The sequence below is a fragment of the Ostrea edulis genome, chromosome 7 (assembly GCF_947568905.1).
Source record: "Ostrea edulis chromosome 7, xbOstEdul1.1, whole genome shotgun sequence".
NCBI classification, from domain to species: domain Eukaryota; kingdom Metazoa; phylum Mollusca; class Bivalvia; order Ostreida; family Ostreidae; genus Ostrea; species Ostrea edulis.
In genome coordinates, this window is record NC_079170.1 from 1,325,293 (window position 1) to 1,347,702 (window position 22,410).

Here is a 22,410-nt window from a genome sequence, read left to right on the forward strand (position 1 = left end):
TTACTTTGTGATATTTAACTGTCATAAAGTAACTGGCAACTTTTGCTGTGTGGCTAGTAGAGATCTGATATTTGGACACCTGTTTAAGCTGACTTTTGTCTTAATTCAATTCAATTCAATTATTTATTTATTGATTCACCAAGTGTAATGAGGTCAAGGTGATATCTTAGGGTTAACTAAAAAAGTCCAAAATATCCAAAATCCGAGGTTGATTTTTCTTTATTTTAAAATATATCAATTTCTGTATCATTTTGAACACAAATATATCAATTACAATATATTTTGTCGAGATCTAGTAACTAATAGCATGTTATAGAAGAAATATAATCCTATGGTTTTTTCTCCGCTTAGTTTCAAATTTAGAGTATCAGACCCCAGTTAGAAGAATGTGAAATAAAACTTTAGTGATAAGAATGTGCCCTATGTAAAACTTATCTATAGAGATTTTACAAAAAATAAAGCTAACCACAATATGAGGTTTTGTTCCTCAGAACAAAATATCAAAGTTTCAACTTTGGGACTTTTTTATGTTTGGTACTAGCCTAAGTTACATGTACAAGCATTAACAAAATGTTTGATAAAATTAAAGAAATTCAATGTGCTGTTTGTTTTGTAATTTTTTCCTTCATCAGCCAGTAAAATATTACGTAATATCGAATGAACCTCTACTTGGACTTCGCATGTTTACATGTCAGTGGTTACGTGATGTTATTTGCCATAGATGAATCATTGTTTATAAACGGAACTAGATTGATTGATTGTATATTGTTTAACGTCCCTCTCAAGAATATTTCACTCGTATTGAGACGTCACCATTACCAGTGAAGGGCTGCAAAATTTAGGCCCCACTTGCTGTAAAACGGGACTTCGGTTTTTACGATCTCATCCGAAGGATCGTCCATTTAATCGCCTCTTACAACAAGCAAGGGGTACTAAGGACCTATTCTAACCGGATCCCCACGGCTCGGGATGCCAAAGATGAATGGACCTCCAGTGGCGGATTTAAGGGGGGGCGGCGGGGCGGCGCCCCCCACCCCCTAAAATTTTCAAATTTAAGGTAAATCGTGGTATCTTGTTTAGAAAAATGCACTAAACGATAAAAGAAGCAATACTTTCTTCCACTCCCGGAGAAATAAATGACAAAATCTTTTGATTTCTTGAATTCCTTTATTGAGAGAACTTAATTTTTTTCAAAAACCCTTAAAATTTGCGTCATTTTATTAATTTCACCTTATTAAAAATGATAAAAAATAGTACAAATGACTAAATAGGAGACATATTTCAAGCCCTATCTGTAAAATCCAGGAGCTTCCGGGGGCTTTTCGCCCCCTGGTTCCCACCAGGACTTCGTCATGGACCCACTGGGGGCCTCAAGGCGGCCTCCAGACCTCCTGCCTCATAAAGCCCCCCCCCCCCCCCCCCCCCCCCCCGGTAACCGCATTTCCTGGATCCGCCCCTGAGCTCACTAGTAACACATTTACAAGGGATTAAAACAAAGTATTTAAAATGGTGTATGTATCAATCACTTTTTGATATAGCCTACACTGCGCAAATTCTTAATGAAATTAAAACAATCTACCCCCCCCCCCCCCCCCGACTGCATGGTGTACGGTGAACTTGGCCGACATCCCATGCACATACAAATAATGCGTATTATCTCAAAATTACACATAATAAAGATCCAAAAATAGCGAATCTCTGACGCGAAAGAGATTGTTTGGTTTAACAACGTCTCCAGCATCCTATATTTGGTAAAATAACGCATCCAAACTGGGCTAAAGTCAAACTTATTTTACTCGATCAATTCAAGCAAAAGTGGAACTTTGATGTTAAAACGCCATAAAAAGAATGTACAAAGATGAATTAAAATTAGAAGAATATTTTAATATTCTACCCCAGAAAAGATGCTATAATCTTTTTAAATTTCGAACCTATTGAAAGTGGACGCTGGCTTCAAGTGGGCCCACTGAGACAAGAGTTACAATGTAAGGTAAATGTATTGAAAAAATATATTAAGATTTGAGTGTGAATAATTTACAAAGCAATATTTAAAAGTCTTGTATGCTTGCACCTAAAATTGTGATTTCTAATCTCATATGAATATATAAAACAGTTTAGGGCAAAATATATATTTTTATTGAATATAACAGCTAAAAGACACAAAATAGCATTAGTTTGTTGACTTTGAAAAAAGCTTAGGCCTAGTAGTTAAACATTCCTCGCACTTTTTTTGATTGGGCTCGATATTTGCGTAAACACGAAAATCAAGGTCATCTGAGTGTTTATTACCACAACAAAATTCTATTGAAAAAAAACATTTACCACGATTGACGCGCGAACGCGCCGAATACAATACTTTGCCTGACGGAGCAACTGAAATATAATGGTAAAATTATTTATTCACTTGTATACTTAGAGGAACGGTATCATCATGAACTTGTGTCATTTTGCCAAGGTAATCATAGCAAGGTCCACAAAAAATATATCGGAAATTAAATATCATGAAAACTTTGTTAATGGCAATCACGATAACAACCGTCAAAAGTCTCCGAAATATGACAGCTCGATCAGTGGAAACGGCAGATATCTCTTCTACACTGAAGTAATGCACAGCTATCCAAAAATGTCTATATCAAGAACGGAATTTTGCCACAAATTGTCAAGAATCCAGACCTATCTCAGTCAAAACAAATACTACAAAAATGCAAATAAATCTGGGGAGAAAATGAGTTTTCTTGAAGCATACAACTTAACATCTTGGCTAGATTTGTCAGAGAAGGAACGCAGGAGTCACAAACTCCATGACTGTTCAGAATGCAAGGAAAGAGAGTCTACTCTGCATGTCTCAGCATCCAAAGAAACAAAATGTCTTGAAAATCTGTCAGAAACTATCACCAATTCCATCTCTGCAATTACCTCCCCTAAGACAGCTAATAAAACTGTCCAACGATTCATAGCCATGCTAAGCCCAATGCTTAAACAAAAGCTTGATGTTGACTTCAAGGAATGCGTCGAAAAAACTTTCAACTTCCAAGGAAAGGAAACACCAGCGAAAAAACAGAAACGTGCAACTAAAACATTGGAAAAAAATAATAAGAACATGCGAAACATTGCATTCAGTGAAAACGAGAACATGCACACCGAAAAAGATGATGTGCAAATTTCTTTGGATTGTGGCATTTCTTGCAGTCATGAAAGAGAGAGCCCGAACAAATACTATATTAAGACTCCCAAGTCTGTCAAAAAATCCCAGAAAACCAAACTGGGTCTTGACAAAAGCAAAAAATACTGTGGTAAATTTGAAAATTATACATTCAACAAAAATGCCCTTTTGCTTGAAATTGGAGAAGCTGGGTGTAGAAATGTCAACTGTGCAGGTTTAGGGAAGAGATACACCATTAGAAATAAAGCTTTGAAATTTCCGGACAGTTACCATGGTTACAGTGCTGGTGAAATTCTCCAGAACTCTCCTGCCTGCAGTTACCATGGTTACAGAAATGTCAATAAACTGGTCAGTGGTAAGGACATTGCACAAAGAGTGCTGAGGAAGTACCTCCGTGCTACAAGGGGTCGCGCTGTCCCTCGTCAACGAGCAATAAAACAAACAGGACACAGTCAGAGACGAAATCTGGAATGTGTTTATGTGAGCAGTGGTGTAGCTCCAAAAGACTTTGAAAAGACTGCAATAAGCAACACAGGTGATCTAATCTGTGAGAAGGAGGAAATATTTGACCAGAAGTACGCACTTCCTAGGATATGGGGGCATTCATGGGGAAAACCGGAATCTTTGGAACTTCTTGGAAGTGAGTCAGATGAGGTATGCAAAGAGGCTGTGGTCATCGAATTACAAGAACATGGCAAGTATATATATTATAATGATATTACTTATTAATAGAACTATCATTTTAGTTATCATTTGAAAACAAAATAGTTTATTTAGGCATTTAAAATACGCAAGTTTCATTACAGGACTTGAAATTAACTTTTTATGTTGCCGGGCTGACAGGGTATACTTTCAAGCAGTTTGCAGAAAAACTTGACAATCCACCAGTTTTCTGAAAATAATTAAACATACTTCATTAATGTTATTAAAATAAAATAATGGAATTTAACTCGATATGCCTCAGACAATACTGTAACACTTAAGTAGGTTTTTTAAAATGATGTTTTAGAAAATTGATTCCCATTTTATTCAATAATTGCTTTAAAAATCTTATTATTGATATGGGAAAGACAATACATCGCAATATTTGAATTAAATATTGAAATACATGTATATCGCAATATCGTTTGTGCTGGCAATACCCATTACCCAACCTTACTGACAAGTCAACATAAGCATCTGACAAGTCAACAAAAAGATCTGAAGTTGACACTAGTCATAATAATCTAGGTTAGGGTTGTATTTGTCTTGTTGATCATTACATATCGTGATTTGTCAGATCTCTATGTCAATTGTTAGCTCATTAAGTTGTTAAGTGAATATACTACGGAAATGTTTATATTCTCCCGAGGAGTCCGAAGTGCTGATGACAGTAGATTTAACAAATAGAATAAGTGTCAATCATTTTCCAAAACGTGCAAAAAGCACACTTGGGGGGAGGGGGGTAAAAAATCGACAATTTTACCATACGCTCTTTTTTTCTCTTCAGGATTTATCAGTCTATGCGAAAGACGTCGGACCTGACTGATGTGCAGTGCCTCAGGTCCGATGTGTCATTTTTTACACCGGACCGGAATGTCCGATGTCTCAGTATTCGGTTTTAAGCTTTATTATTTTGACGCGGAGTCAATTAAATGTTTGTTATAAGTAAAAAATATCACACAAATCCAAATACGTAAATGAATGTGATTAAACCGCATGGACCGTCTAAAGTATTATGCGGGAGGGATCCCTGGTATAGTATTACTAGTATAATCATGATAATAAATAAGATTTCCTTGCTTTTGCATTTTCACGTGTTTCTCTTTTTTACATTAGGTTTTTCGGTCTGACAAAATTTGGTTCGGTCCGGTGTGTTCATTGATTACACAGGACCGAATGTCCTGTGTGGTCCAAAAAACTTTCGTATAGACTGGATTTATTTCATAAAAGTATTGGTCATGTTACAAAAGTGTAATGCCTATAAAAAAGACGACAAGGTAAGACAGAGACATCTTTATTTTTTTCTATAAAAACAAAAATCCATTATGTACACAAGATTTGCACATTTATAAAACATTATATCATTCATATATAACAAGAAATAGGGGTACCAATATTAAAGAACTCATTGTTTGAACTAAATTGCTCATAAACCTGATTGTCAACCTTCTTGATGGGAATTTAAAAATGGTTGATGTACACTTTTTGAGGGGGGTGGGGGTCTCAAAAAGTGTGCTTTTTGCACGCTTTGGAAAATGGTTGACAATTATGGATGACTCCTAAATATCTCGCATGTTCAATAACACAGGAAATTAAAAATAGTAAGTTGTTCTAAAAATGTTTCTAAATAGAGAAATGATAAGTTGTATATTATTACTTATTGGGTTTGCAACTGTCTGTCTACAGATATATATATATATTGGGTTTAAATCATCAATGTCATAGATGCACATCAACCCAATCAGTTTACATAATGAGTGATTTATTTTCTCGGGGACCATTATGTGATAAAAAGTCAACATGTGAACAAGAACTGATAATCACGATTTTGAATGTTAACAATAGATAATAAATAAACAATGTTAAATTCAACGTAATTAGAAGATCTGTTGATTCTGTTACCCCCTTCCCCAGTAGTTGTGTGTACAAGCAGTTCTAAACATTAAATTTCAACATTTCCGTGGTTACTGAACATTCAATAAAGGCAAGGTTCACCACGACAGTGTCCGATATAAAGATTGTTGAACCCCCCCAACCCCCCCAACCCCAACCCCCCAATCATTCTGCAAATGAAAACAGCCTCAAACTGTAAACATGTGATATTGTGTTTACGACCTGTATACGAATACTCTTTCACGATATCATATTTCATATTTTATGAGGATAGGATAATCTTTAATATGTCTATAAGGCCAATTAAAATTAATTGATAGATTATTATCCCTGCCTGCACCTCAAAAAAGGGCCCACCCTGATATTTTTTATTTTCGCAAAGTTTACGATTTCAAACAAACTTGCTTCCCAGTGACATGAGTGAATGATTAAAGTCACAGAATGTTGGTTAAAATTTTATCTTCTACCAAGGATCCTTTGAATGTTAACTTGATTAACACTTTGTGTGATGCCTTTTGTCATTATTTTTTTTTCTCGGGAAATAAAAAATAAAATTCTCCCACCCACCCCATATTTTTTTGTGACCCCAGAATTAAGTTGGAATTGGCCTGAAGTCAGTGATTTTTTGTATATAATCAGTGTGAATGACAGGTAATGTGTAAACGATCTATTCAGAACTTTAACCTCTTTACATGCATGGTTTTTAGCCGAGTTGCGTAGCAAATCTCGGCTTTTAAATTGGCGAAGGATGGGCGTCCAGGCAGGCGGCATCCACAATTAGCTTGTCCGGTCTCTAACTTTCATACTTTTTGGTGCGTCTTTGTGAGACTTACATAACATGATCACATCCAAAAGAGGAAGGTTCATATTTATTTTGAGGTCAAAAGGTCAAGGTCACTTTTTCACTAAATGCCATAGATTTGAGCTTGTCCGGTCTCTAACTTTCATACTACTAGGGTCATCTTTGTGAAACTTACATAGCATGATCACATCCAAAAGAGGAAGGTTCCTATATATTTTGAGGTCCAAAGGTCAAGGTCTCTTTTTCACTATATACTGTAGATTTGAGCTTGTCTCTAACTTTTACACATGTACTTGCTGGTGCATGTTTATCAGACTTCAAATCCTGATGACATTTAAGATTCATGTTGCTTTTGAAATCCAAAAGTCAAGGTCATTATCACACTAATATACCTATTGCGGCCATTTAAAGCTTCATACTTATAAACTATATTAAATACGTGCATGTTTTTACTTCGTGAATGCAAGCATGCATAATTTTCCAAACTGCAACTCGGCCACACGCATCTTTGATTGCGTTTTAGCGATTTTTAGGTATAGTTGTGAAATCGACTAAAAGTTTGAATTTGCATACTTAAATGAGTAAATTCAAGCACTTTCCTGATTTTGGATCGAGTATCAAACATTGAAAACAAATTAATAGACATTGCTAGTGCGAAATTATTAGGGATGAAACGATGCATTGCAATGCAGCCGAATCGCGATGTAGAGGTCTCGATTCGATGTTCGATTTATTCCTGGTCTGTTTCGGTTTGATACGGTTCTAGAATCATAGCATACATTGCTTTTGATAACACAGTTTCTGATTGGCCAATGAAATTGAAAAATGCCCAATCAACGTACGAGTAAACTTTACTGTACCAAATTAGACAGTCGAGTTGAAAAATGCACACCCAATTGTATAAATCATGGGTATAATGATAGTTTGGCTCTAGGACAAGTGATAAGAGTGTTGCTTTATGTTGAATGCTTTTTTATTATGTGGAATATATTTGCAGAGAGCATTAAATACAATGAAATATAAAAAAAAATCTTGGCATTATAAAGAATTTGGTACATGCTATTGTATCAAATCGAGACTATAGTATTGAAAATCGAATCGAATCGAAAAGGTACTGTATCGTTTCACCCCTAGAAATTATAAGCTTTCCTTTAAAAAAAATTCAGAATCATATTCAAATCATCCGGGTATGGATGGAAGACGCTAATAATACAACTATTGTTACGTGAATTCGACTTTGTCACATAGACAGATGCGTCATTGGTATTACGATTTGATGGAATGCATGCAGGGTTGGGGCTCCATTGCTGTTTGCACCAAAAAAAATGTCAGATGTGTGCACCTTTGCAGCCCTTTGAAAACAAGTCTGCCTATATTCAATAAAGCATTTGAAGCCACATTGATGGCATTCAAATGGTCCAAATTTACTGTCACCCCGGTCATGAGTCTGTGAATATTGTGGCTTTACATTTGATATTGATAATATTAATTTGTTTTTAAAGTTTCATTTTGTTTGTTGTTATTTTATTCAAGTAACTAAAATACTGACAGGTAAGTATTTGTTCAGATCAGTAAATTTCTTAAATTCCCCGGTCCACTTGACCAGTGAAATTTTATTTATTTCAAAAACTTTGCTCCTTGGTCTTTTTTTTTGGGCTGTCATTAGAAGACTTATTTTTGCATTTACTAAATATCAAACATACATAAGACACACCATTTTCTGATTCACTGGTTATATATCTGAAAATTGTGGAACCAGTTCAACTGATAATACATTGTAGTTTAAGGTAGTACTCTACATCGTCATAATGGCCGACTTCCTTTAAAAACATGGATGAAAAAATCGATATCAGCAATATTTGACTTTTCCTTTTCTATTTAAATACCTAGCCGAGTAGCTCAGTAGGTTAGAATGCCGACTGCTGACCTGTAGGTCGCAGGTTCGAGTCCAGCAGGGGTTTTAAATTTTTTTCAGGTTACCTTCTACTAAACTGCATTTTTTAACAAAATAAAGTAAATTTGAAAATTTTCAACTTCAAAATATTGTTGTACATATCCTCCACTTTTCATCTACATCAAATTTCTCTGGTGTAGCATACCTCCTTAAGAATCTCTCAGATTTTTATAGTCAAAGACGGGACGTATTATGACATGGCGTCGTCCGTCTGACTGTCCAAACCTTGTAGGCAAAATACAGAATGAACCATAAGCTCCAGGATCTCACAACTTGGTACATTTGATCACCATGGTGAGAGGAAGATGCCTGTTGTTTTTCAAGGTCAGAGGTCAAAGTATCAGTAGGAAACCTTATAGGCAGGATACAGACAAAACAGCTAGGGATAGGACCGTCACACTTGGTACATGCACTCCTCATGCCAAGTGAAGGATGCAGTCAAAGGTCAAGGTCGTATTTATGATCACTTAGTAAAAAAACCTTGTAGGTAGGAAACAAACAGAACCATTGGGTCTAGGACCCTCAAACTTGGTACCCTTATACCTTAATATGTCTATCAAAGATGCCTATTGTTTCTGAAGGTCATGGTATCACTTAGGAGAAAAACCTTGTTTCCATTACGGATACCGATATTGCCCTGAATTTAGTAACATGCTTCCTCTCAGAGGAATATATAAGTTACGTTTGCACTTCAGCTGGATTGGTGCACCATGACCTACTTTTTGGTAAAAACATATTTCCAGATTTTTTCAGCTGTCACAGTTCCAAAAGAATTTTTCGTGGGTTTAGGGGTTTTTATTCGGGTTCAGGTATTTTGGTTTTGGTCTAAATAAAAAGACCTACTTGTTTTTAGGTCACCTGAGTCACTCAGATGACCTATTGCATATTGGTCTGCATCCGTCGTCATGCGTTAACAATTGCACATTTTTAACTTCTTAAATAATCCTGTAGAGATCTGGGTTAGAATAGGTCCTCAGTACCCTTTTTTGTCATAAGAGGCGACTAAATAGGGCGGTCCTTTGGATGAGACCTCGAAAACCGAGGCTCCGTGTCACAGCAGGTGTGGCATGATAAAGATCCCTCCCTACTCAAAGGCAGTAAGTGCCGATCATTTGCCTAAATTTTGCAGCCCTTCAGCTTCACTGACAATGATGCCTCCATATAAAAAACATAAAAAAACAAGGGGCAGCATGAAAATATATACAAATACTGTCTGTACATATATACAAGTAAAGAAAGAAATGATTGCATAACACAAAGTTATATACAAATAGTGTCATATATTGTTCAAAATAAATTTTTCAGTTACATGTATATTTAGAATAGATGGCTCTTCAGAACATAGTATGTAAATGAATTTTTGTTCATCATTGAGTTTAGTAAAAAATTTAACTTTTTTCTATTGCACAACAAAAATATTTTCTTTCATCAACAAACTTTTCACATTTAATAAAAAAAAATGAGTGAAAAATTCTCAAGAGGGACATTAAATAATATACATGTACAACCAATCAATCTTTTTGATAACTACCATTCGAATTCTTTTCAAATTTAGTATGAAGCATCATTGCAACAAGGGGGCCACAAATTGTAAATTTTAGGTGTCCTGCACCCCTGGGGACTGAGGGACAGGGCAAAAACTGCCCAAAATTGACTAATTTTCAAAAATCTTCTTCTCAAGAACCGCACATGTATAAGAAAAACTAAATGCATAGACTAGTGATGTAGAGCAGGAAGACGTCTACCAAACTTGTAAATTTCATGATCCCCGGGGTAGGGGTTCTGACCACAGGGCAGGGCTTAACTTATTATATAGTGTTGATGTGTAAAACACTTAAATAACATTTTCTGTAGTGCTTTTGATACTAAATTGAAACTAAATGGATAGAGCAGGTAGTCTTTTACCAAAATTGTAATTTTGATTTCCCCCAGAATAAGGGTTTTGACCCCAGGGTGGGGCCAAACTTAGTATATAGTATTTATGTGTAAGTTTGCTGATACTGTATAAAATCTAAATGCATACTTAGGAATAGCAGAAAAGGATGTACAAAAAAAATGGTGAATTTCACAACCCAGGGTTATGACTTTAAGTGAATACAAATTAGTCATATCTTTTGATGTTTTAATGCTAATACACCTATTATTTAAAGTCTTTCATCAGTGTATGGACTTTTGAGGGCAGTGAAGTTTTAAGAACACATCTTGTTTTATACTGTTGCTGGACATTAGAATTTAGCTTTGATATTTAGAACAGGAATTTTTTTCTAGGTTTCATATAGCCCATGGAAGTAGTGAGTATTCAGGTGACTGATAAGGCCTGTGGGCCTCTTGTTTGTCATAAGCTCCCTCTCATAGAAATACATAATCAGTTCACATTTCAATTTGATTGGTGCACCATGACCTACTTAAGGGCTAACAGTAGGTCAAATAGTTTTCTGGACTTTTTCTCATCATGGATACAGATATTGCACTGACAGTCTAATGGTTGTACTCTTCCTTTACTTTTCAGACTGAGACTGCGAAATATTGGCAGCCGGAGAGCGAGAAAAAGCAAATGAGAATTAAAGATTAGAAAAGGAGAGTGTGTTTCTCTCTTTTAAATTAATTGTGATTAGTTGATGCATATTTATGAATAAAATCAGATTTTAAGGCGCTTTGTGTCTTAGTGCTTTTCTTCAGAGATTGTAATTGAAGCCTGAGACCGTTAGAATCACAATAATTTGGACCTCCACATGATGGCCCATACTTTATATTTATATATATATATATATTTTTTGATTTTCATTAGCTCTCTCTGTCTCTCTCGCTCTCTCTCTCAATATATATATATATATACAGAATTTTTCTGGGTGCAATTTTGATTGACAGCAAAAATGAAAAAACAAATCCTCAAAACTTTGATGATAAAGTGAAGATAATGAACACTGATTAAAATTTCAGATCAATCTCATTAAGGAGGTGTGCTACACCAGAGAAATGACGATGTAGAGTATCTCCTTAATTCTAGACTAATAAAGAATGTAAAATTGAGAGTATGGCAAACAAGTGTCTTTGTTGACTGGTCACATGAGCCCAGTATATTGATCAGGTAAAAGGAGTAATCCGTAGTCAAAATCAGTATGTAAAAACGACCTAACATTGGCAGGAACACACAAACACACTGAGCTGATTGAGAAAGAAGTTAAAAGACTGAAAAGGGAGTGATCATATACACAAAAGTATTGAAAAGGTGCATATGTACAATCAAAATCAAATTGGATCGAAACAGGTGAAAAGAATACACATTATTATTATGATGGCAAAGAAGTTGAACATAACACACAAAGAATATAATGAAATGGCGATATAATGGATAAATTATGCGAATTTTATGAAACAAGAGGCCCACTGGCCTTATCGGTCACCTGATTATTAGTAAGGCTTAAGTGAGCTTTTCTGATCAAAATTTGTCCGTTGTCTGTCATCAGCGTTTTGGTAAACATTTTACATTTTCATCTTTTTCTCCAGAACCACTGGGTCAATTTAACCAAACGTGGCACAAAGCATCCTTGGGTGAAGGGTTTTCTAGTTTGTTGAAATGAAGGGCCATGTCCCTTTCAAAGGGGAGATAATCATAAAAATGCAAAATTAGGGAAGGGTCATTTTAAGATCTTAAGAACCAATGGGCCAGAGGAGCCGACATTTTACATGAAAGCTTCCTGACATAGTACATATTCAAGTTTGTTCAAATCATGGCCCCTGGGGGTAGGATGGGGCCATAAAGCAATAAATAGGGAAAATCTTTAAATGCTTCCTGACATAGTGCAGATTCAAGTTTGTTCACATCATGCCCCTATGCACGAGGGAGTAGGTTGGGGCTATAATAGGGGATCAAAGTTTTACATAGAAATATATAGGGAAAATCTTTAAAAATCTTCTTCTCAAGAGCCAATGAGCCAGAAGAGCTTAGATTTGCATGAAAGCTTCCTGACACAGTGCAGATTCAATTTTGTTGAAATCATGGCCTCTCATGATATCGAGTTCGATGTAAAAAAAAAATGTTTAACATATTTTCCTACTTTCTCTCGTAACTGCATCTGAAATAAAGGGTTTAATATAAAACTTATATGGTACCAATTTTGATGCACCAGATGCGCATTTCGACAAATAATGTCTTTTCATTGATGCTCAACCGAAATGTTTGAAATCCGAAATAATGATAAACTTGCTAGAGCTATTTTAGGAAAAAACAGAGTGCCAAAAAGTGGAGTTAAATTCGTCTAAGGATAAGAGCTATGCATGAGGGAGATAATCCTTAATTTTGAAATGAATTTTTAAATTTTATCAGCAATTAAATATACATCCGTATTCTCAAGCTAGTAACGAAGTACTTAGCTACTGAGCTGTAGAGACCCTCGGGGTATATGAATATAAGTATAGTAGGAAAATATATGAGGATTTTTTTTAATGTTTACTTTATGAGATGGCGATGCAAAAACCTAGCGATATTAGGCCTCAACTGTGCGATTTTTTTTGTGCGCCATAAATCGAAGGTTTTTATAAGGGGTGGATCTGTAGATCTCCGATCTGTCCCTGTATTTTCTCAGAGAGCCGCAGCTACCTAGGCACCTGATTCCACGACTGAATAGGTCGGTCCTTCGGGCGAGACCGCAAAAACCAAGGCCCGGTGTCACAGCAGATGTGGCACAACAAACATCCCTCCCTCCTCAAAGGTCATTAGCGCCGAGCATAGACCTAAACTTTGCAGTCTTTCATCGGCAATGGTGATGTCTCCATATTCATGAGTGAAATATTCTCTAGATGAAGTAATAAAATGATTATACAATCGTATACAAATGAAAAAAAAAAAAATACCCTCAAAGGTCATAAACTTCTGCTGTGTCTCTATAACAACCAAAGCGCAATTATTTACGTCTACATACTTATAGTGACTGGGAAGTTAACACCTTGTCTGGATTGATTGGCCGTGGCCCTTTCAAAGGGGGAGATAATCACGAAAATGCAAAAACAGGGTGGGGTCATTTAAAAATCTTCTCAAGAATCCCTGGGCCAGAAAAGCTGAAATGTACATGCTAGCTCTCTGACGCAGTACAGATTCAAGTTTGTTAAAATTATGGCCCCCAGGGGTAGGGTGGGACCATGATAGGGGATCAAAGTTTTGCGTGGGAATATATAGGGAAAATCTTTAGAAATCTGATGAAGAACCACTAGGCCTGGAAAGTTCAGATTTACATGGCATCTTCCCGAAATTGTGCAAATTCAAGTTTGTTAAAGAGCAATGCCCCCGAGGGGGTAGGGTGGGGCCACAATAGGGGATCAAAGTTTTACATACAGATATATAGGGAAAATTTTACGTGGGAATATATAGAGAAATTTTTTAAAACTCTTCTTCTCAAGAACCACTGGGCAAGAAAAGTTTAGAATTATATGAAAGTTTCTGGGTGCCTAGGCGACCCTAGACCACCGGTCTCTTGGGGGTAACCTTTAAATCAGCATTTTTTTTTTTTTATTTCAATGCAAAATCAGATCTGAGTATGGCAATTAGAATTACTAGAATTTGGAAAACAAGTAGTAAACAAACTAAACATTCCCATGTAGAAAACTATCTCAAGATCTCCCCTTTGATGTTATGCACACAAGCAAAGGATGTGAATGAGGTAGGGGTGGAGGTTTTGAAAATTAAGAAGCTAAATGATCAAGTGCTAGCCCTTTGAAAAATTCCTGGATCCGCCTATGATATATATATATATATATATATATATATATATATATATAGGGGGGGGGGGTCCAGGAATTTGTGAAAGGGGGGGGGGGTCTAGTACTTGATCTTTTAGGTACTTTTCAGAAATTCCTACCCATAACATCTTATAGGGAAATCTCGACACAAGTTTTTCATACATGAAAATGCTTAATTTATTTAGTACTTGTTTCCAAAGTTCTAGTAATTTATATCGACATCTCAGATCTGATTTCGTAATGAAATTTAAAAAAGGAGAAGCTGATTTAAAGGTTACTCCCCATAACCCGGGGGTCTGGGGTAAATAGTGCAAAATCCTGCACTCTGAGCATTTCCTGGCACTTCTTTTCACTTTTAAATTGTTTACTTCTTAAACAAAACTTTTATGTTATACTTTTTTTAGTTTATTGCCATTATATATCTCATATTGTGTAACATGATTGTATGCCAACATGCTTGGTGAATCAATAAATAATTGAATTGAATTTTTTCAGAATTCTTAAGTTGATAATTGTATCTGACGAAAATATTGTAAATATATATCGGTGTTTCGTCTTATTTATCCTAGAATTAAATGATATACTGGTTTTGATAATCTGATGCAATTACATGTAAGTATCCGCCTTTTATATAATTTTGACTCAAAGTCTCACCCACCCGACATGTTTCCCCCCCCCCCCCCCCCCCCACCCCCAGTGTAATGAAGCTACCGCGTCCACACATAAGAAAAGCAGTGGCGTAGCTTGCATTGAGGCAACCGAGGCAGCTGCCTCGGGAAAAAAAACAACACCTTTTACGTTGTTAAAATGTCATAGTTTCTGGGGGTCTGCGCCCCCTAGACCCCCTGCCTCGGTAATATTCGAGCCCAAGCTACGCCTATGAAAAGCTCTTGAATGTCACATTCTCTAGGACAGATCGTTAGTTCGGAAAAGTTAAGGAGGAAAGTAGTTATAGGAAAAGTCTGCTTTTTTTTCTAATTTTAAAACAATTTCTAATTGCATTGACTAATTATTCTGATATTGTGCAAGGTAACATTCTTATCAGATGAAAAAAGGAAATCAATTGGCAAGAAGATTATATGCATCTTTCAAAACTATGTATTGTAAAAAAAGAAGAATGGGAGGTATTGATTTTGATATATTGTCATAATATCGACATCATAACAGTACTAGAGGGGATAGTAAAAATACATAATCCATAGAACACGTAAACGGATAAAAAAAAACTTTGTGAGTATCCTAAGACAAGAGAGATAACTCTAAATTTCAGAATGACACCACGCTGCTCTTGTCAGGTGACATGGGACCTGCGCTGCGCCTACCAAGCAAGATGCAATACACGCCATTCAACGAGCAGGGAAGTGCGATGAGACCTTGCTAGGGAAATGTACTGCTACAGGTAACGTTATGATTAATTACTGGAAGAATAACTCGTCATCCAAATGTAGTTTTTCTTCATGAATCTGATTATTTAGAAATAATTAGCAAACTTGAGTTAAAACGAAAGTAGGAATCCGCTGACCAGCTTTATGTTCAGGGGCATGTAGACCTACTCCAACAATATAATTTTAAGATTAGATCCTTTAAACCGCTTACGTATATTGCCTTGTTTAGCGATATACGTGAGCGGATCAAAGGATCTAATTTTTGATTAGATTGACTTACTTTCATGTACAGTGGTGGGTGTTGCTAAAACGCGGAACGGAAAACAGAACGGAAAATAATTTATGCAATAATGTTATGAGGAGGTCAGCGTTTTGTAAAATCAAAAGGCTTATTATGAACAAGAGAAGTAGAAATTACAGAGAGAACAGGAAGTCATCCCCAGAACCCACCATAATCATATTAATATATCAAACTAATGCATTAGTGTATTTTAAAACGGTGGATTCTGTGGATGAATGTACCAACAGGCGCTTGCTTAATATTTTTCATAGTAAGTTTTAATAAAAATATGCTTTCTTCCGGCTTTGTCATCCCCCCCCCCCCCCCCCAGATTGTGACAATATGTTCTTTCATAAATGAAGAAAAAATTAAATAAACATACTGAAAAGACTTGAATTATGATTGAACCCCTTTCAAATTCTACTACTTTATTATTCTGCATGGCTGCTACCTAAAGAAAAGATTCTTTGAGCCAATCCAATGAATGAAAGCACCCCCCTCCCCACCCTGAAAACAATATTGTTAAAAAAATTCCAGCAATTTCCCCCAAACATAACCTTTTTGAATCGAATGTGCTTTAATTGAACTACATGTAGATGTGTTAAAGATAACTGAATTTGAATTTGATTTTAGTTATTCACCTGCTACAATATACATTTATGTATCGCATCAAATTCCAGGGCTTGAAGGTAACTTTTTATGTCACCAGTCCAGTCGGACTGATGGGGTATAATTTCAACCAGTCCGCAGTCCAACAGAGTTTTCCAGAAATAATTAAACATATTTCGTTAATATTATTAAAATGAAATTAAACTCAATATGCCTCAGACAATATATTGTAACACTTAAATGTGGGATTTATATTTACGAATCAGATTCGTCTGATATCTACAGATCGAAGCATGTCAAATGTGTGTATAAAATTTCATAAGTATATTTTCCAAAATGATGCTTTAGAAAATTAACCAGTCTCATCGGACTGACTAAAACAAATGTCAGTCAGTCCGCCCTACTTTTAACCAGTCACAGACTGACGGGCATATGTTCAGCTTGGTTCAGCAAAACTTTCCAAAAGGTAACGACTCGGATGGCCTATTGCCATCGGTCTTTGTCCGTTGCCGTGCGTTGTGCATCATACGTTCAACAATTTTACATTTTTAACCTCTTGAAAACTACAAGGCGAATCATTGATTACCATTTTTGGTTTGAAGCATCTCTAGGATGAGAGGAATAAAAAGTGTGAATTTTATGACAATACTTTCCTTGGAGCTCATGGGCGGGGCAAAATATGCAAACATGCCAAATTTTCAAAAACAAATTTTCTCTATTCCCACATATGTGGGAGAAAAACTAAATGTATGGCTATGGTGTCCATGAAGCCCTCTATTAAATTTGTGAAATTCATGGCCCTTGGGTGAGGTTTTCAGGTCCTAGTACAGGGCCAATATGACCCTATAGAGAAAATGCATCAAATCTTTGAAAATCTTCTCTACTGCCATATATATTTGAGAAAAACCAAATGCATGATTATGATGTCCATGAAGCTATCTAGAAATTCTCGACCCCTCAAGTGTTCATTCCCCGGGGCAGGGCAGGACCAATATAACTATGAACATGCATTAAATCTTAGAAAATCTTCTCTACTGCCATATATAGTTGAGAAAAACTAAATGCAAAATTATGATTTCCATGTAGTTCTCTACCTGAATTGTGAAATTCATGGATCCTGGGTCAAGGGTCTAAGGCGGGGCCAATATGGCCATATTATAGTGAAAATGTATTCAAAAAAATTTCTTCTCTACGTTCACAGTCATGTAAGATAAATTAAATGGATGGTTATGATGTCCTCTTAAATTGTGAAATTCATGGGTCAGGGTTTTTTCTCTTGGGGGGGGGGGGGGGGGGGGTTAAAATGATTTATATGTTTCAGATTTCCATTTTTCCTTCTGTAAATTAACAGGTATTCTGTGCATATTTTGAAAGATCACAAACATGTGCACAAATTGAGACTTGGTAATAAATGTAAATATGAGTCTCCCTATATATGATACTCAGGTGATCGTTAAGACTCATGGGCCTCTTGTTTGTTTTATTTTCACTTGATGTATCTTCAAGGCAATTATAAATTGCTTTTATTTCATTTGAGTATTACTATTTTATTTCTCCATTTACTTTAGACCTAAAAATATTATTATGATTAATTTTTAAATCATAACGAAGTCAAAACTGGAAACCATTAACATCTTAATGAAAACTATTTCTGCGAGTGGATAACAGCGTTGAATCATTGAATCAAATGGTCAATCAAAGTTAACCTTTTAATGTGTTTAATTTGTGTTCAGTTGTTACCAAAAATTTAAAACATTGGATCAGAGTTGATTAAACAGTGGCAGATTTAGACACCCCCCCACACACACACACACACGTTTTTGCCACAAATTTACAAGGCATTTCAACCGCCGCGGTGGCCAAGAGGTTAGAGCGTTCGCCCTGCATGCAGAAGGCCGGGGTTCAAATCCCGGCCGCGACAGACCTAAGTTGTTAAAATAGGTAGTGACAGTTCCATCGCCAAACGCTCGGCATCAGGTGTGAATGTCACGGGTCCTCAGAGATGACCTTAAAAACGGATGTCCCGTGCCACAGTAGATGTGGCATGTTAAAGAACCCTCACTGCTCAATGGCCGTAAACGCCGAGCATAGGCCTAAATTTGAAACCCTTCATCGGTCTTGGTGACGTCTCCATATGAGTGAAAAATTCTCGAGGGAGACGTTAAGCAAGATTCAATCAATCAATCAATCTGGCATTTAATGAAAAATCCAGATTTCACGTTTTCGGAAATCCTGGATCTGCCACTGAAGAGAAGCAAATATCAATTCATCAAATAGTTTGAAACATTTGTACTGACTATGTGACAGTTTTGAATTAAGATTTGGTGTTATACATGTATATGATTTATGTGTATGGTTTTGTTTGAGCATCACGCTCAAAATCACACGGCCTCTCACCTCTGTCGGCGCGGGTTCGAATCCCGCTCGCGCCGGTAAGTGAGAAAGTTTCCCCGTTTACATTCGGAAGGTCGTTGGTCTCTTCCTAGGTACATTGTATGATTTATGTGTATGGTTTTGTTTTATATCATAGCAGGTGTAAATATAACTCTCTAACTAGTATACTTATTTAATCAAAATTGTTGTTATACATTGATTTGATACATTTCATATTCTTCAAATTGTAGAATACTTAGAGTAACTATGGACCCCCGTCACAGTGCCCAAGATGTCGTCCGATGTGACCTTTGTGAGACAGCTGTAGTACAGATGTACTGTGATTTTTGCCATGTCAACCTATGCATTGCCTGTATAGGAAAACACGTTGTTGATGACTATCAAAAACACATAGTGGTACCATTCCAAAACCGAAAATCTACCTTGATCTATCCAAAGTGTAGCACACATCAAAACAAAACAAGTAAATATCATTGCAAGGAATGTGACATGTCTGTCTGTTCAATGTGTACTATATCTGCAGACAAACACAAGGGTCATACATTTTCAGTTCTTTCTGAAATCTACAATGAAAGAAAAGCAGGCATTGCCAAAGATTCAGAGGAGATAGAAAATATTATTTCTCCAACATATGAAGAAGTGGTCACTGATTTAGAAACTCAAATAACCAACTTGGATGGGGAATATGCAAAATTCAAGACAGTATTCACAAAATATGGAGAGGAATTGCAAAAAGAAATTGACAATGTCATCAACAAAATGAAAAATGAAATAGAAGAGATGAAAATCAAACACCTGGAAATTCTGAAGAAACATTTGGATGAAATTAAGCAGATACAGTCCCTTATTGAGCAATCACTGATTACTCTGAAGAAAATGGAGAAATCCAATGAAGTGTCTGTGACCATGGAATACAGATCCAAAAACAAAGAATTCAGAAAACTTCCTCCCAAAGTCCGAGTCTCCCTGCCTACATTTAGTCCAAACACGATAGACAGTGAACAGCTTTTCAAGTCACTGAGATCTTTGATACCATTATCAATTACCAGAGATGACAATGGCTACACATGCACACTGATGAAAGCAGAAACCTCACCCAAAGAACTGATTGACGAACCAGAGCTTGTCGCTACAATAAATACTGGGTATGAAAACCTCCGCAGTGTTACCTGTCTGAGTGAAAAAGAATTCTGGACATGTGCAGAAGTCGTTGATATGAAATGCTTTAATGTTCAAGGTACAGTTATCAATGCAATCAAAACAAAAACAACAGAACGGCCGTGTGATATAGCAGTGACAGGTGATGGGGATCTAGTGTACTCTGATAGGACAACAAAGACTGTGAATAAAGTGAAGAGTGGACAGACAGAGGAGATGATCAGACTACAGGGCTGGAAACCCGGCAATCTCTGTGTCACCCCCTCTGGTGATCTCCTGGTTACTGTGTACAGTGATGCTAAAACACAATCCAAAGTTGTCCGTTACTCAGGTTCCACAGAGAAACAAACAATCCAGTATGATGATAAGGGTAAGCCTCTATATTCAGGAAATAGTAAAATTAAATACATCAGTGAGAACAGAAACCTGGATATCTGTGTGGCTGATGCAGAAGCTGGTGTAGTAGTGGTGGTCAATCAGTCAGGAAAACTCCGATTTAGATACACTGGTCATTCTACTACCAAAAACAAAGCATTCGTACCCTGGGGAATCACAACAGACAGCCAGAGTCAGATCCTGACAGCAGACGGTGGTAACCACTGTATCCACATCCTGGACCAGAATGGACAGTTCCTCCGCTATATAGATAACTGTGATCTGAAGAACCCATTAGGTTTATGTGTGGACAAAAGTGACAATTTGTTTGTTGCTGAGTTTAATGGTGGAAATGTGAAGAAAATCAAATATCTACAATAAATACTGTTGTTTATAGCCAAGTTGAAATATTGAGGTAAATGGTTAAAACTTATTTCATCTGCCAGGATGCTTGGAGAGTGATATGGAGATTGCGAAATCTCAATTTTGGACAATCCTTTCCAGACTTCACTGCCTGTCCCATCTCTAAAAGTTGCCAGGATGTGTGGAGAATGATACAGAGATTTCGAAATGTCAATTGTAGACAATCCACTCCAGACTTCTCTGCCTGTCCCATCTCTAAAAGTTATCAGGGTGACAAATTAATTCTGAAATGGATGTCCAACTTCTAAAACACAACAAATAACAAACTTTGCTGATAGCAGATCTTATTGGTATGTTATCTCACAAATCAAGTTTTATGATGAATGGCATCATCTTATCCTTCCTTTTGTAGAGATTTTTTTCATACATTAATTTTGTTATATTTCTCCCAGAATTTTAGGATATGTATTATTCCATGAAACCTGTGTACACCTGTTCACTTTATTTATTTTGATGAGGCATGTCTATTGCAAATTTGTGTACATTATGTCAGAACTATCTTGTGTTTGTAGCAAAGAAAATGTTTGTACTTGATACTGAGGTTTCTAACGACAGTGGTATGTACTGACCTCAGCTCAGGTCATTTGGTCGTCATGAGAAACACATGTAGCAGTCAGTTGGGTTGAAACGATTTGATCGCCGGTGGCCAGAAAGCTTAGCTTGTAGAGCAAATGACTAGAGATTCAGGAGGTCCGGTTCGAATTCCAGCCTAGTCCGCTGCATTTTCTTCCTTCCTGTTAAACACACCATGTATTTCAAGCATAGATCATGTATTTGGAGATCAAGATGTTCACATTGATAAAGTTCTGAAATGATAATGTAGATTGCAGGGAGGTTCACCTGAAATATCATAAAGAGGTGAACACAATTTATATGAAATAGATCTTGTTTTGTCTCATGTACTATTTTGGTTCAGAAAAATATGTTTTATGTTTGGATGAATAAATGATTGCAGGTGAAAATAAACTCCTCTTAGCCTTAATTGATTTTCTCTTTACCTAGGTTAATTTTGGTGGAATGAAAATGACCTCTATTGATTTGGGGGATAAAAGGTCAAGTACAGTGAACATGTACATATATGTAAGAAATTCGTTCAACTTGTTTAAAGGTTGCAACATTTGCATTTCATTTTATATTGAAATAATTAATATTGCTTCAATATTAGGTACAAGGGAAAACAATCCTCTCTAGTGATTTTAAGGTCAAAAGGTTAAAGGAACTTGAAATAGATATATAAATCAAAGTACTGATGGGAGTTGATTTTATGTAGATTTGCACCAGATGCTTCAGGGATTGAGATTTTTTCACTCGTATGGAGACATCATCATTGCTGGTGAAGGGTTGCAAAATGCAGAACTATGTTCGGCTAATTTTGACTACGGATTACTCCGTTTGCCTAATCAAGACGGGGCACACGGAGAGTGTAACCGATCGACAGGGGGATGTATACTTCTAGGCAATAGCTGCAGAACTGTAGCTGTCTGAGAAAACACTGGGAAAGATCAGAGAGATACAGATCCACCCTTTATAAAAACA

The 22,410-nt window shown here is 36.4% G+C and overlaps 2 protein-coding genes across 2 annotated transcripts; both read left to right on the forward strand.

Moving 5' to 3' along the window:
• Window positions 1-2,268: 2,268 nt before the first annotated feature.
• Window positions 2,269-11,167, forward strand: LOC125655132 (uncharacterized). The gene is made up of 2 exons (XM_048885303.2): window positions 2,269-3,857; window positions 11,024-11,167. The coding sequence occupies exons 1-2, from the start codon at window positions 2,432-2,434 to the stop codon at window positions 11,026-11,028; spliced, it is 1,431 nt and encodes a 476-aa protein (XP_048741260.2). The 5' UTR covers window positions 2,269-2,431; the 3' UTR covers window positions 11,029-11,167.
• Window positions 11,168-15,503: 4,336 nt separating this feature from the next.
• On the forward strand, window positions 15,504-21,840 carry LOC125655126 (uncharacterized). Its single transcript, XM_056142973.1, has 2 exons — window positions 15,504-15,649; window positions 19,149-21,840. Exons 1-2 carry the CDS (start codon window positions 15,636-15,638, stop codon window positions 20,830-20,832), a joined length of 1,698 nt encoding a protein of 565 aa, XP_055998948.1. The 5' UTR covers window positions 15,504-15,635; the 3' UTR covers window positions 20,833-21,840.
• Window positions 21,841-22,410: the final 570 nt, after the last annotated feature.